This window comes from Mycena indigotica (genome assembly GCF_014461135.1).
Source record: "Mycena indigotica strain 171206Taipei chromosome Unknown Mind.scaff0006, whole genome shotgun sequence".
NCBI classification, from domain to species: Eukaryota; Fungi; Basidiomycota; class Agaricomycetes; order Agaricales; family Mycenaceae; genus Mycena; species Mycena indigotica.
The window spans coordinates 4,350,914-4,366,644 of NW_023503005.1; the positions used below are offsets into that span (position 1 = coordinate 4,350,914).

Sequence of the window (15,731 nt, forward strand, 5' to 3'; positions counted from 1 at the left end):
TGACAGATAGTACATTCCAAGTTGATGAGTGAAGCCGTACATATATTTTGTTCAAAATGGAGAACGAATTGGCACATCTAAGGATAAAATATCGAGTCGTTGATTGGTGGCGGCGGACGATCCAACCCCACCTTTCCGTCCGGACCAGGCACAACATTCCACCACTCCCAGTACAACTCCGGGTCCAAGCCATATTCGCGAAATATGCCAATTTCCCAGATCCACGGCGCCGCATTCACAATCTCCTCTGCCATCGCATGTAAACGGCCTACAAACTCGCGGAACTCACTCGTCGGATGCAGCGCGGGTGGCCATCCGACGCGCTCGGGGGGATGTGGGTCGAAATTAAACAGCCGCAGATTTTTGAACTGCGACACCAGTCTTTTTGCGATGGGCTAAAACTAGGTCAAACATCAGCTTGAACTCGCATAACAAACATACGACGGGGTCCCAACGCCCTTCAAGCGAAATTGCCATAGCATCCCATCGTCTGCAGAGCTCAAGCTGTTCCAGCAAGGGGAATGCTGTCGGGAGGAACTCCAGCAAGGCTTTCTCGTGGGCGAGTTCATCCGGCGACAAGATGGCATACCAGATTTTAAGACTCAGAAGACTGGGAAAATCGACCTTCTTGAGCATGGCCAGCAGACTAGATGGCGTTTGCGGTGTCCGATGGGCGTTCGGAGAAAGCATATATGGGGTTCGAGTGAGTGAAAGACTCTTCAGGGAGGCGGGAAGGAATTCAACAGTGCGATCTTGCATTGACACCGAAGTGAGTTGGGCCGTATTGAGATGGCGAAGAAATGTAGAAGGGGAGCTTGGCGGGGCATCTGGTGAGCATATCACCATTCCTGGAGGCTCAGGATCGTCAGCTTGATGCACCATACTCATGTCCAGAATACGTAGATTTGGCATAGCTTCTAGCATCACTAGAACCGGAGAGCGAATTGATGTGGCTGTGGCGAGGGTTGTAGGCGATTCAGTTTCCACCTCGCCTGCCGGTGGAGGTGGCAAATGCACGAATTCGTCAGGTTGCCGAGCCGAATTCGTGTCCAGAATAGGTAATGAAGGAGATGCGGCATCGTTCTCGGCGACAGAGGAAATATCGGTTGTAAGACGCTCTGCTACTAGTGTGGGGGAAGCGGAGCGAGATTTCGCAGAAGGTATACTATCGGTTTCGGTCGGTAGAGGAAGCCGCGACGCATCAACTGACACAGAAGTTGAGATTTCTGCTAGGCTTTCCGTGGCCGAGGAAACATCAGCAGAAATGTGTTTTGGTATCGATGTGGGGGAGGTGGAGCGAGATTTCGACTCTGTTCGCGGTATAAGCAGAGGAGGATTGTTGCCAAAGACCGGCCATAGCCCATAGAGATACAACTCTGTGAGAGCATTCCAAGTTGTGTATTGCATCGCAGGAAAAAGTTCTCCAGGGATCCAGACAGATTCGAGTGTGGTGTGAGCTGCAACAAGTATGGTGCGGACGTTGTTGAGCTCAGGTACCCAAGTCGCGGGCGTTCTTCGGGCAACATTCCCTTCTTTATCGGAGACGAATGCAAAGGGGAAAGTAAACTCGTTGAACGGGAGCGCGGCTTTCCTTGGCTCCAGCATGAGTGACGCGTAATCCGCGTAAGGGGGGTCCCAATGAGATCGGAGGCAAAGATGACATGGAGTAGACAAAACGGAAAATGCGTCCAGCAGCTCGGACCACAGACCACTAATGACATTGCTTTCAACAATGAATGTCTTGAGCTGCTTCATCCCAACGAGCCCCTCGCGAATTTGCGCTGCGATATCTTCGTACATGGTGGACGTGAAGTCGAGGATTTTGTTTCCGGAGAGCAAGAAGGTTCTGCCAACATTAGACGAGTCTTGGAAAGAAAAGATGAGACGCACTGAGCATATGGCCAAAGTTTCCGTGAGGGGAAGTCGTGGACGGCGGGGGCACATCTGATTGCTCTGAATATGTGCGGCAAAAGAGCCTCCCGACAGCGGGAGGATGCATAGGACATGTCCAGTCGCGAATTGTAGTCCAACAAGTCGAAAATCAAGAACAGGACATCGTCGTTAAGGTCGACCAAGCTTCGGACCCTCGAATGAGTTGAAGACCCCGTTTCTCTGTGCACGATACGAGCTATTTGAGCTTTGATAGCTCTAGTTGCGCGAAAATGGAATGTGTTGGATGACGGCTGCTGTCAAGTTGTTGTGGGTGTGGTCGTTGATCTTATTCGAACTTCTTAGTTTGGTAACAATGAGATTGAGGGAGCGTACAGATAGCGTAGGCTCGAGTCTGTGATTTGGACTCGCACAAACTTGAACATCGTCGCACAGAGAAAGAATGTCACATCGTGACACGTAAACAATTTCTCAAGTTGCCTATAGCAGCCTATAGCTAGAAAGTCACCCCTTCAACAACAATGCGCCTCAAATCACGCGCGTAGCTGAAACAATGCCAGAATACTTGCAAACCATGTACGCTATATAACATCAATCACATATACTTGACATATACCTTGGTCCCGCTCTCCTCCTGTAGTCCCACCAGGTTAACCAGTGCAGAACTCATCTTTGTCATGCTCGTGTCGCCATAATCCATCGGTACAACCAGCCTGAGTGATTTGAGAGGTGGCCTAACGAGTTTCTCCCGGGCCAGAAGAGCGTGGCCAACCTGATCGGCTATGAAGTCCATTTCACGGACCGAACTGGGTGAGTGGAGAATCAAGCTCAGCAATCGGGGCAAGAACTTGTTGGAGGCGAGTTCCTGGCAAATGCCCGCAGTTAAATGACGGGAAGGACGGTGGATTTCAAGCTCCTCGAGGTGTGGCAGGAGATGGAACGGCTTGATTGAGGCAAGGTGCTGTGATTTGCATGGGTGGAATGCAAGCCGTCGTAACGGGGCCGAAGAGCGCTCCAAGAACGCTACCAAGAGGTCGGCATCAATGCGATCTGCCCCGGTAAGATCAAGAGAGTCTAGAGCCGGCAGCGTCATAAACCCAAGGATGTTTTTTGAGAGCGTCGGTGAATGTACGGCAATCCATTCGTGTTCGATAAGGGACAACTGTTTGATTGAGGAGTATGTATTTATCGAGAGGAGCAGGTCTTGCTCGAGCTCGCGGTCTCCAGATTGAAGTTGGCAATGGACAAGACTGGGTAGTGCCGAGAGAACTGGTAGGCATTGGTGCGCGTATATGCACTCGTGGCTCAAGTGTGTCAACTGCGCCCAAGGCAGGTCGAAAACTTCAGGGTGGACTTTTGTGAACGATATCTTGCGGAGTAGTGGTGCGTTAGCAAATACCTCGATGGGGTCATCGTAACCCCTCAACTCGAGTTCGTCATAAGGGCCTGGTGATACAAGTTCGAGTTCAACAAGGTTCCCCCAGTCCATTGGATACTGTTTGAAGAGGACCGCTTCCGGCGTGTGTGCGAGGCGCCAAACAAGATGTCTTATATTCGGCGAATGCTTTTGGATTATTTCCAACAGCCGCCGCCTCATCATGTGGGACTCCCCCGTGGCCGACTCGGAGTAGGTCCATGGCCACCAGAGTCCAGCCATACCGACAGTCAAGAGACGGCGGCGTGCGCGGGTTAACCAGGCATCTACAACGAGGGGGATGTTACCGAGCCTTCCATCTACCGATTTTGAGGCTATGTAATCCAGATCAAAATAAAGCGTCGACCAAAGAGCAGGTGTCGAGAGTGCGAGGTGTTGCCATGCCTTGCAAATCCCAAGAAGAAGTAGTGGATATTGCTTTGGGTCAACTAAATTGACCATAGGGTCATTTGGGATGCAGTGGGCGAATATCGCGGCCATTATTTCGTTCGGGAGTGGTATTTGGTTGTTGGCTGTTGCCCCGATAGAAGGAGCTAAGTCCTGAAACGCCTGGGCTGTGGGTTGAAAAAGCTTCATGCGTTTCTCGTCAATCCTTCGCTTGACTTTGCGCAGGTGACGAGAGAGAGTGGGAGAAACAAACGCGAGACGTCATGGTCATGAGATCATATACGAAGAAGCTAGCTTTAGATTATTCGAATTTGAAGCAGATAGATGTAGCGAACTTCGTTCAACTTACAACGACTTAAGTTATAAGCTATGGATAAAATATCGAATTGACAATTGGTGGTGGCGGCCGATCCAGAGCGACTCTGCCGTCTGGAGCAGGAACAACACCCCATATTTCCCAGTATAGGTCCTCGTTACTACCAAATTCCCGATACATCCCAATGCTCTTGACCCAGGGTGCGGCATTGACAATCTCCCCCGCCATGCCATGGAGTCGACCGACCATTTCACGGAAATCACTTGACGGGTACGACTCTGGCGGCCAGCCATCGCGTTCCGGTAGGTCGGGATCGAATAAAATCGACTCAAGATGCTTGAAGCGAGGAAAGAAGTCGCAGACGATAGGCTGAAAACTGGTCAAAACAAAACAAAACGCATCCGCATTGCGCACCATCGGGTTCCACTGACACCCTTCTAGCAGAGGTGCACCATGGTCCCACCTTCGGCTGAACTCTAGGTCCTGGACAAGGGGAAATAGTTTGGGGAGAAGGTCCAATAGCGTTTCCTCGTGCTCTAACTCCTCTTTTGTGCTGATTAGGTACCAGAATTTTAGCGTCGTTAAAGCCGAGAATTCAGCCCGTTTCAGTAGATTGAAAATCGTCAGCGGCGTAGCCAATATCCGCAGCATCCCATCCTCCAACCAGAACGGGTATCTCCGCAAAGAAAGTGTTTCTAAGTTCGGGGGAAGAAAGTCAATGATTCGGTCGTCATTCGGGAGACAGGTCGCTTGAAATTTGGTAAGATGCTGAAGAAATGGAGGTGAGGGCAACCTGTCAGCTATGCAGATTGGCGGTCGGGAATCTGGGCCATCATCCTGGTGGAACACAAGCATCATATTCAGAATGCGAAGGTTGGGCAGCCTCTCTAGTATCGACAAAAGCGGAGAAGTCTTGGCCGATGAAGGAGAAGGTGACTGGTGGGCGTTTTCTGGCGGATTGGTTGTTGCGGGTGATGGAATTAAGGGGGATTCTACGACTGTTGACGATGGGAGGGCTTCGGACGACGTGCTCGTGGCGGTGTCAGGCGTCGAAGAGACTCCAAGTACCTGAACTGGATTTGGTTCATTCTCCGCCTTTGATATCGCAGGTGAAGGCGGAGGGCCCTCTGTTGGTACGGAAGGATCCTTCGCGGTGTCGGGAGACTCGACGGAACTTGTCAAAGCCACAACACCCGATTGTGTTGACGAAGTGTGCTCTAGAGAGGGCCCAGCAACTGGGGAATTTCCTTCTACAGCATCGGAGAACGGCCAAAGACCGTTAAGATATAATTCTGTCAACGATGTCCAAACTGGGCCATCCAGAGCCGATATGAGCTCTCCAGGAATCTCGACTTTGGCCATCGTTGATAAGGACGCGGCCAGAATCGTGCGGACGTTCTCCGTCTCGGATTCAAGTATATCAGGCAGCCTACGGGCTATTTCGTTGTCCAACACATCGAAAATGAAGGGGACAGTGAAGGAAAAGCGGCGTAGAGGCAGCGTTGTTGTTGTTCTTGGTTCCAATTTTATTGGTTCCGCCTCTTCGTCGTCCGGCTGCCAGTGAGCGTGAACTACAAGGTCGATTGGGTTGGACAACGCGGCAAAGGCATCGAGTAACTCCGACCACAACCCATCTGCGACATTTCCGCCCAGGATGAAGGTATGCAGAGATTTCATGATAGGGAATGCCTCTCGGAATTGAGATGCGATGGTTGCATGTTGGGCTGGGGTGAAACGACGGATATTATGTCCAGCCAGTGTGAACACTCTAATTGGTCACCATTAGCAAGCGTTGGGAATGTCGACTGTCACGTACTGGGTAAATGGCAGAATTCTTTGCGGTGGAAAGTCAACGAGACCTGGAGCCCACCCCAACCTCCGATATATGACGGGAAGAAGAACGGCTCGAAGCCGTCGAGACAATGTAGCCAACTTCACGCGTTCAGCGTAGGGCAACCGCTCAAATATCATGAGCAGCACATCGTGGTTCAGGCTTTCGAGTGTTTTGACGTCAGAAGTCGTCGCTTGCTCCATAGCCTGTCTGAGCACAATGCGGGTCATGTCGACTCGAATTCAGTTGTAGAGGAAACTGAAGTTCTCACAAGAATAGCGACCTCCGCCTCTTATTATCACAGCTCTAGCGGATGGCTGCAACGCCCGTGCACGTAGAAGGAGAGATGTGTCAACACAAATGTCGTTGACAAGAGTCCGGCGCGTTCGTGATTCGATCAGATGGATCAACAACAAATATGATGTGATTGCAATATCGAGTAGCACACATGGTATCTATTCCCTCAGGGCCATGCGCATCCGACCGATGTTTGAAATATTGCTAAGATACTGGAATTCCACGACAAATTTGCGAAGGAATAGCTACATGTAAGTGAGAAATCAAACTCGGTGTACAAAGAGATGTCCACCCACATTTCCGAAAATGGAGATTTCCAGTGGCTCAGACGTCGATGAGGCATGCGTGGAGAGGCACCCTACTTTGAAAGCACAGTATTTTGTGTCTTCTGTTGGACCCTGGCCTTCCATCAAGAACGTGTCCAAACCACCGACTGGGATGGAGCACTTTTCAAAATTGATGGTTAGGGGAGTCCTTTTTAGCTTTGCGACATGATCCGGCTTGCTACTGCAGTAGACCAGACCACTTGGAGTAACACTCGCATCCATTTCTTTGACCAGCGCGTCGAATAACTGTGTTGGAAGGTAGGTGAGTACGGAGGCTAACATGCACTTCAGTTGCGACGTGAGCAATAAATTATTCGACTGACCAGTATCCAGCATAAACGGAACACAATGTGGTCTGTCGTTGTACACGACGAGATGGGTTTCAGAAGGTGTAGTAAAACCAAAAACATTGAATATCCAGCCATATCGCATGGTTTTGATTGTATACGTCCACACAGACCAATCAAGATGAGGCACCATGTGTTTTATGGAGGTATCACTGGCGAGGCTATCGATGATAAGCCAGCTGGAGCTAAAACACGTTATTGTAGTCCTTGTTGTCGGATGATAGCTGGGACCTACTCTTCATCATCGCCAAGTGCTATCTTGAAGCTCGGGGGCTGGAAGAGTTCTGTCACAATAAATATATAAAGTAAATCGACTCACGCCAGATAGGCCCTCTTCTTGACTGAACTTGAATGCAAAGAGCTTGCAGAAAATTAGATGTGTAGAAAGTTGAGAAACAATTGACTCGCATCGCTTGTTTGAACGTCTCCGAAGCTCATTGCTCTGGAATAATCAGTATAATCAGGTCGTTGCAGAAGTTTACGTACTTTTGAGCCATCCCCAGGATGCCGTCCATCTGCTCTGGGGATTTTTCAATGGTAGCAGCCACGCATAGCGCGAATCGAAGATCGTCGATTTGAAAGGCATCTCTCGCGCCTTCTTTAATGATGCGGGCAAAGCCCTGATAGAGTTTGAACCCTACAAAGATTAGGACGAAATCCTAAGCAACCAAGAAAGGATTACACGCAGTGAACTTGTCGGCAAATCTGAGTTCCTCGACACTGCTTGATATCTCAGTGATATCACCAGTATAGAAGCGTGCGCCCTTCGGCCGAGGCAACGGCTGGTCAACAACGTAACTAGGGTCATCTGGTCGTAGCGATTTCTGTTTATTCCTGGTTAAATTCAGGATTTTGGTCTGTCGGGTGTAGACCCAGCTGATAGAATGTGTTTAATAAACAAAATTCAGAATCTGGATACACAACCGTACGTCACTGGGCAGGCTAATCGAAATTAAGCCTGAATCTTTGGCGGTATTGTGTCAACACGAACCTGTGTCTAGAAGTAACCTCAAGCATCGCTCTTCGATGATTTGTCCAGACTGGGATGGTGAAGCATCCTGAATTATCATTAGTTAGCGTCATTCTAGAACAAGTACAAATACATACCATTAGAACATAATGCAGTCCTTGCGCTATCGAATGTCAGTTCAAAGGTGTAGCTCCGGCGATCGTCATCACCATCATCTTTCCTTTTCTTCAAAGTAGCAAGATCGTCATTGATTTGGGAAGGACTCCGAGTTTTTGATTCTATCGCAGCGCGAATCATGATATCGCGGGGAGTGTGCAAGTCGGCCATGTTCAATGGAGCCACAGGAATGGTCGGATATGGATACTCGTACCACATACATCCGGTTGAGGGCCGATGCGATGCAGGTCGTTTTGAGGTATAAAATTCTACATCCAACATAGATGAAGTACCTCGCACTGAGCGCGCCCCATGACGTTGCTTTCGGAGGACAGTGGCCTGCGGTACCACAGCCACTGTCGGCGGAGGGAAAAATGTGGCTCGGCCAAGTTGAGGGTCATAAAAGATTCCCCAGCAACTCGGTGAATTCACACTGGTATTGGGTCGGACGATTTCGCGACGCTCGACATCAATCTTGACCTATCATCTTTGCGGTTAGAGGGGTACAGGTTCCAACGAATAACCGACGCGTTCTTCCTGGCGCATATTCGGATCCCACGGAAAAGGGTATAGACGGAAGAAGTGGAGGCTGCATTCCGTATGAGTGGACATGGTGGAGGCTTGTCGGGGCTGTTGAATTTGTTGTTGCTGTAAATGTGGAAGGCGTATTTGAGTGAAGAAGTATACGGAGCCTAGAGGGTTTAAATAACTGTGTTGGCGTTGTATGTCTGACGAAAGCCTACCAAGAACACTGTCGAAACCAGCTTATTGTTCCGTCTTTGTTCATTTTGTGAGCGGTAGGTTCCCCAGACGATAGTGTCAAGACATGCTACCTCTAATAATAGCTTCAAGCAAGCAGAGAAACAACAGCAGAGAGGATAACACATCGTAAACCACACTGGCCAACGACACAATTGGAATCTATTGGAATACATAGACTCCAAGTTGGAAACAAGGAGTAAGCCTCGGCATTCAGTACGGTGCCATATTGATGGACTCACATTATCTCAGACTCATACACATCCGACCAGAATGAGCACAATGAGAATACAACATCAAGCGAAGCAAAGTGAGAGTTGGAAGACGATTTAGAGATCTCCGCTGTCACGGTGTCAAACGTGACAGCGACACAGTCTGACACAGTCAAGACGGCGAATGCCTTGCTCGGCATAAGGAGCAACAACACCTCCCTGGCGGCGCAGAAGTATCTGTGCAATATAAATATGTTCAAGATGCAGGCTCATTAATGATGCCCGTGCTACGGATTGTGGCACACGTCTTGAAGCTGCTCCCAGCCGTAACAAGACCGCCGTGTGGTACCCAGGCCAGTCAGTATGCCTGTCAGGTTCGCCTTCTTCCAACAATAACCATCAGCTCAACGAAATGGTGTGTGGGCCTCTAACTATAACTCGGATTCAAATGCTAAGAGCCCGTCGTGACCTCGTTGTTCTTCGTCGTTAACCTGTGTTTCTTTGCTCATCCTCTCAATTCTTAGCGTCAACTACAAGGTCTCAAAGATTGTCAAGGTAACATTGCACCAAAGAGGAAAGCCAGCGGCGCCACAGCAAAAATACTTGCCTTAAGACGTGAACTTTCATCAAGTAAGTAATTTCAAAAACTTCAACGCCTTCATTGACATGCAAAGCTCTGCTATCGCTACCGCCCTCAATACTCGTGCTCAACCCAATGAGGATGTGCTGCCAGCGACCCATTTGTTGCACCGCAAGACTGTCCGCAACTGGGATGGCACAGAAGTCATCCGCGCAGTCGAGTCTGTCCGCACGATCCTCCCCGTTACTCGGCAAGGGCCGCAAACTGCCTCAAGGTCACTCCAGCCAAAATCAATTGCATACCCGTATAATTTGTTGACGACTCCACTTAGTGCTCGAGCTCGAGTGATTGAGCAGACTCGACATGGCTTCACCGCGCTCTCAACCGCATTCTTGTCTTTCTTTCGCCGTGCTACTACATATAGGAAGAAGCTAGACACGCTCTTTGGAGACTTTCGCATGCAGCCGCAGAACGGGCAGCTGATGCTAGACCTTTGCACTTTTGCGATCAACCCAGCTCATTCGAATGAATTCGAAGACTTACAAGGGGACTGGAAGACTCTGATGGAAGACAGCGTCTCGGCATGGAAGTTATACACAACTATTGAGTCTATATTCGCCGTGTAAGTTTCTTTTTGTGAGTGTCTCTGAATCCCCAGTCTAATCTTCTTAAAGGTTTATATACACTGTACTGCAAAACATCGGCAGTACTGACGCCGTCTCGTACAGTGTCGCATACCTAGCCATCGGTTCAGTCGGCGTTGGGTTCGCTGTTAATCGACTCCTAGTCAGTTGGCTCGACAATGATGAGTGCAAGACCTACCATTATGCTCTGCACGTCAAGGTAATCTGGAGCATATAAGTAAAAGCATCACATGACTGAACTCTACTGCCTCAGGCTCGTAGGATTGACAACCAAACCAGATTCTATCCTTCACATGAGGCACTATTCTCACTTGGGTTTCGAACACTTGTCTGGTATGGTAGCTAAACTTGTCTGCTCATCGACGCTCATTGATGTCCAGGAGTACTCTTTCGGCAGCGGCGATATTTCTTTACTCGATGCTTCAAGCCACGAATGGCGGTGATCTCCTATCGCAATCCGCAACATTCGTCATAGTAGCACGAGTCATTGTAGCATGCATCCTACTCATTGGCGCTAGCTGCCTTTGGTCCATCCAGCATGAATTTGGCGCCTGTCAGGCAGACATGCGAGGATGCAAGTGTCTGCGTCGGAATCATGGTTCTCCGTAGATCCCATACTTGTAGCAGCTTCCCTCCTTGCCATCTCACTAGGTCTCACTGCACTGAACTTGTTAGGAAGATTCGACAGTCGACAATTACAGAAAAACGGAATCCTTAACTCGTGGCGAAGGCCAATGAGCCTAGTTTTGGTCCTGTCCCCAGTTTGTACGTTTGTACCACATCCTAACTACGAGTCCGAATCTGGGTGTTTCCAAGACACTTCATGATCATTGGTGATATCAGTTGCAAGTCGAATCATCAGCGCGTTTTATGTTGCCGGGGTCAAAGTTTTGAATCGAGCGACGAATTGTTTGCAATGGCTAGGCAGAATTTTGGGGACATACATCATTACATACATACATGCTATACATACATGCTATACATACTTCCAAAAACGCGTCCGCTGATACAATACAACATTCCACATGATGTCCTTGTCCAAGTCAGAAAAAGAAGTTATATTGCGGAGAGCTCATCCGTTCCGAGATATACATTCATCCCATGCTCCTTGAGCCCCGCCAAAGTAACCAATGCAGAGCTCATCTTGGCTAGGTTTGTCTCACCGAAATCGACCGGCACAATCAGCCTGAGTAAGTCGAGTGGTGGTAAGTTGACCAGCTTCCCGCGTGCCAGAAGAGCGTGGCCCACCTGGTCAGCTATGAAGTCCATTTCGTCGACCGAGCTATGGGAGTGGATAATCAGCCTCCGCAATCGGGGTAAGACCGTGTTAAAGGCGAGTTCCTGGCAAAAGCCCACAATCAAATGACGGGAAGGACGGTGGATTTCGAGCTCCTCGAGGCTTGGTAGGAGATGGAATGGCTTGATTGAGTTGAGTTGCAGTGTTTCAATCGGATGAAATGCAAGCCGTCGTAACGGGGGCGAAGAGCGCTTCAAGAACGCTACCAGGAGGTCGGCATCTATGCGATCTGCCCCGGCCAGATCGAGAGACTCCAGAGCCGGCAGTGTCATAAACCCAAGGATGTTTTTTGAGAGCGTCGGGGAATGTACGGCAATCCATTGGTTTTCGGTAAGGGACAAGTGTTTGATCGAGGGGTATGTCTTTATCGAGAGGAGCAGGTCTTGCTCTAGCTCGCGGTCTACAGAGTAAAGATGGCACTGGATGAGCTTGGGTAGTGCAGAGAGTATCGGGAGACATTGGTGCGCGTATACACACTCCTGACGCAAGTGGGTTAACTGCGCCAAGGGAAGATCGAAGGCTTCAGCTTGGACCCTTGTAATCGAAATCTTGCGGAGTAGTGGTGCGTTGGCAAATATTTCGACAGGTGCGTCATCACTCTCCACCTCGCCATAAAGGTCTGGCGGCACCAGTTCAAGCTCAATGAGTCGTGCCCAGTTCATTGGGTATGGGATGAAAAAGTCTGCTTCTGACGCATGCGCAAGCCGCCAAATAAGACGCGTAATATTCGGCGAATGCTTGTGGATTGTTTTCGACAGCGGTCGTAGAATTGTCCGTAGACCTCCCAAGGCCGAGCCAGCTGACCAGAGTCCGGCGATACCGACTATCAAGGGGCGGCGGCGTGCGCGGGCCAGCCAAGTATCGACAACAAGTGAGATGTCGTTGATCCTTTCCTCTACCGAGTCTATGCATTCCAGGTCAAAGGAAAGTGTTGACCAAAGGACAGGTGTCGAGAGTGCGAGGTTTCGCCATGTTCTGCAAATTCTGAGAAGCAGGAGAGGGCATTCTGATGGATCAAGTAGGTTGATTTTCGCATCGCCTGGTACGCAGTGAGCGAATATCTCAGCCATTATCTCATTCGGGAGTGGTGTTGTGGGCAAGGGAATGAATTGGTTGTTGGGAGCTGCTTGCAACGCCTGTTGAACGAGCGCCATACGCTTCTCTTGGATCGCCAGGTCGATATTTTACTTTGAAAGACTCTGGCCTGACGAGGGATTGAGAAGAAAAATAAACGCGTGACGTCACACGCCACGAGGATACCGTGTGATCGTCCTTCTCCCTCCTTCTCCTTCCTACGTCCGTCACGAACCAACCCGGCACCCTTTGATATCCAATCATTCTGGAGTAGTCTATGTCCCTTCAACAAGGGACTTCTTCAAGGCACGATTGGCATGCCTCCGAATGTCCGTCATAGTAGTCTTTCTTGCATGACACGCTTACATCTCAATATCCAGATCAAGTGTGCTGACTCTGACGCAAGCGTTCGGTAGAGACCATAACGGGCAGCGCCGCTGTTCTTATTCATCTTTGTGGCCCCACGGGCCGTTAATCTTTCTGGTGTTATATGTAGGCGATTTTTAGTTTTTTTCTGCCCTAGCTCATCCACCATTTCCCAGATCTCCTTCTGTCTGAGCATTCGCAGCGAGTCAATTACTCGACCAAGGGCCTGCCAAGTTGGGGAGCGTCTGCAGGTAACTAGACTTTCCCATTGTCGCATCACGTCCGAGTTCTAATCCTTAACAGAAACAGTCCATGGTCCTAAAACACTCGATTTATCGACAGAGAAAACCCGCACATTGCTCTTGCATTCTCGTCATCCCGACGAGCGAAGATGCCGAATCTCCGCGTTCTGCGATGAGGGCTTATTCATCACGTCGACGACTACTCATTTCTTCTCCATCCATTGCAATTCGAAGCCACTTCGCTGTTTGACGATGTGCGAATTCGACCATTGGCATTTCTTTTGGGTAGTGTTCGGAAGCATCTGGCACCAGGGCCAAAACCATTGGGGCTTTTGTCAATCTTGCGAACCGCCTTCTTCTATAACTTGACGGGGTATATGCCGACGCAGTTGACGCGGAACAAATCTCTCACAAAGATGTTTTCGCACTATTGATATTCAGAGCCCCGCTGTAAGGTTTGTAGAATTCTCTAGTGAGCCTCATTCGACCGAATTTTCTTACCTTTAATGTTTCGACAGCCTCTCAACTCGCGAATACATCAAATTTGTTGTCTCGGAGTCGGAGGAGACGGTTAAGCTTGATGGGCCTCCGCCACTTGAGCACACTCTAGCTTAGTCTGCTAGTTAACATGGGCATATTTATGCAGATACAGCTGAGCAACGACCGATGCACATCTTATTATACAAGAGACTTCGGTGTCACTTTTCGTGACATCAGGAGTGATGAGCCAATGAGATCGCGTCATTCAAAAGTCAATTCGCCTCTCCTCTCCTCTCTTCTGCCAGATCCTCAGTGCCGCCCATGGCTCATAACTACCGGACTACTTGACTTCCAGACATCGACTTATTCGATTTCCCGCCTCCTAAGGCCCCAGACAACATGACTTTCTGCCAACCCTGACAACGACAAAACTACCTACCGCGTAGCCACATCCCATTCAATTTCAACCATGCACGAGCTTTGTATTTCTCTACATTCTTCAATACAACCACACTTGCCCCCTCTGCAACCTGCCTGTCTCTGGGTAGATGATACCTGAGTCTCAGTTTGCGACACTGGCCAACACAATCTTGAACTCACACTGTTGAGTCACAGGGCGTACTGCAAGTACAGAATCTCAGTGTGAGTGATATTCTGGCCTGCAAACACACTCTAATCCTCTATTTTGAACAGGTTGCTGACTCCTGACTCCTCTCTCCCTTCCCTGCAACCCTCGCTGTATTCAGCAGCACCGAAACGATGCCAATTCGCCTCCCTACATGTCTCCATGTCGAATCTTGGTCAATCGCACAGCACTAGGAGATCATACCAACCTTGGAGGAGATGCACAACCAGAACGAGCTGTCCAGCGCGAGCAGAGTCACGAAGTAGCGTTTGCTCAGCAGGATACTCCCAGCCAACAGCTTCGAACGACTCCAAATGTGACTTCTGTGGAGAACAGAGCTTCTTCTTCAACTCCAGCCCCTTGAAGACGTTGGGTCAATGTATGTCCGTGTTTTTTTTTGATTCTTTTACATATGTACGTGTTTGTAGCTCATTCTACCTCCCCCCTCCCCCTCCACCACCACCACCACCACCACCACCATTGCTAATGCTGCCTGCAAATGCACATCGATTAACGGTTTGTGTTTGTATTTTTCCAGCGGCTCGAGCTAATGTTTTGGTTTAGCTGCTTCTTCCGTCCCCTCCAGCAACGCAAATCTAAGGCGCGTCAAACGCTCAATAGGCCGGCGACAATGATGGGAACGACAGTGCTGAAAATGAGAGGAACAGCAAACTGTTCGACAGGAGAAATTGGTGCGGAATCCTGCCATTTCAGCCGCAGGAACCTGGAAGACCAGGTCTGCCGGTTTCTTTAACTTTTTTTCCCTAATATTTTCTCACTCTTCTTTGGTCCCCCGCCCTATCCGCCCTCTCAAGCATGCCAATGAAGAACGACATCAGCTTTCGACGCCACCAGACACACAGCCAGGTATGTTTTTATCTTCATTTCTGACCGTTCTAACTTTACATCATTAAGAATCATGTTAACTATCTTCGATACTGCAGTCACCTCTAAGGCCTCACGTACTACGACCAGACCCACTTTCACAACCACGGCAAGCCACAAATGTCCGCCGCCAGCATGTTGGCAACACTGATCTTCCACCGGCTCGCCAGCCTTACACGAAACCTCGCGCTCGACACAATCTTGGGCATATGAATGTCACGACGCAAAATTAAATACATTTTCAAGTATCTGCTTAAAAATAGTCAGTAGTATATGTATTCTACCTACCTTAATTTGAATCCCCTGCCATCATCGCTTGAGCCCCGTAGCGTAGCACGGGTCCCTGCTAGTACTATATCAAGCCATCACCGCTATCGGTCACACCGTGACACAACTCATCCCTTGACTGAAAGCTTTCGCAATGCGCATTCCACTTGCGTCCTGCTCGATCCTTATAAGTCTAAACGACTGTCGAAGCAAACAAACAGCCATCGACACCCAATCGAGAACAATAAGCACATATTAATCCATCACACACACCCACAAGCTCTGCGTAAGATGGTGCGTGGTTTCTTGTTGCATTAAGGCGCCTTTGAGCGTTGTAGATGACCG

General features: G+C 49.3%; 5 protein-coding genes across 5 annotated transcripts; 1 reads left to right on the plus strand and 4 right to left on the minus strand.

Moving 5' to 3' along the window:
- Window positions 1-77: 77 nt before the first annotated feature.
- Window positions 78-2,006, minus strand: MIND_00780800 (uncharacterized protein; the record flags this gene model as incomplete). Its single annotated transcript, XM_037364496.1, has 3 exons — window positions 78-395; window positions 442-1,846; window positions 1,891-2,006. 3 exons carry the CDS (start codon window positions 2,004-2,006, stop codon window positions 78-80), a joined length of 1,839 nt encoding a protein of 612 aa, XP_037220140.1.
- Window positions 2,007-2,485: 479 nt separating this feature from the next.
- On the minus strand, window positions 2,486-3,964 carry MIND_00780900 (F-box domain-containing protein; the record flags this gene model as incomplete). The annotated part of the gene is made up of 1 exon (XM_037364497.1): window positions 2,486-3,964. Exon 1 carries the CDS (start codon window positions 3,899-3,901, stop codon window positions 2,486-2,488), a length of 1,416 nt encoding a protein of 471 aa, XP_037220141.1. The 5' UTR covers window positions 3,902-3,964.
- A 115-nt stretch (window positions 3,965-4,079) lies between these two features.
- Window positions 4,080-6,089, minus strand: MIND_00781000 (F-box domain-containing protein; the record flags this gene model as incomplete). Its single annotated transcript, XM_037364498.1, has 3 exons — window positions 4,080-4,397; window positions 4,443-5,796; window positions 5,845-6,089. 3 exons carry the CDS (start codon window positions 6,087-6,089, stop codon window positions 4,080-4,082), a joined length of 1,917 nt encoding a protein of 638 aa, XP_037220142.1.
- Window positions 6,090-9,592: 3,503 nt separating this feature from the next.
- On the plus strand, window positions 9,593-10,759 carry MIND_00781100 (uncharacterized protein; the record flags this gene model as incomplete). Its single annotated transcript, XM_037364499.1, has 4 exons — window positions 9,593-10,128; window positions 10,181-10,349; window positions 10,404-10,483; window positions 10,531-10,759. The coding sequence occupies 4 exons, from the start codon at window positions 9,593-9,595 to the stop codon at window positions 10,757-10,759; spliced, it is 1,014 nt and encodes a 337-aa protein (XP_037220143.1).
- A 447-nt stretch (window positions 10,760-11,206) lies between these two features.
- On the minus strand, window positions 11,207-12,601 carry MIND_00781200 (F-box domain-containing protein; the record flags this gene model as incomplete). Its single annotated transcript, XM_037364500.1, has 1 exon — window positions 11,207-12,601. The coding sequence occupies one exon, from the start codon at window positions 12,599-12,601 to the stop codon at window positions 11,207-11,209; it is 1,395 nt and encodes a 464-aa protein (XP_037220144.1).
- Window positions 12,602-15,731: the final 3,130 nt, after the last annotated feature.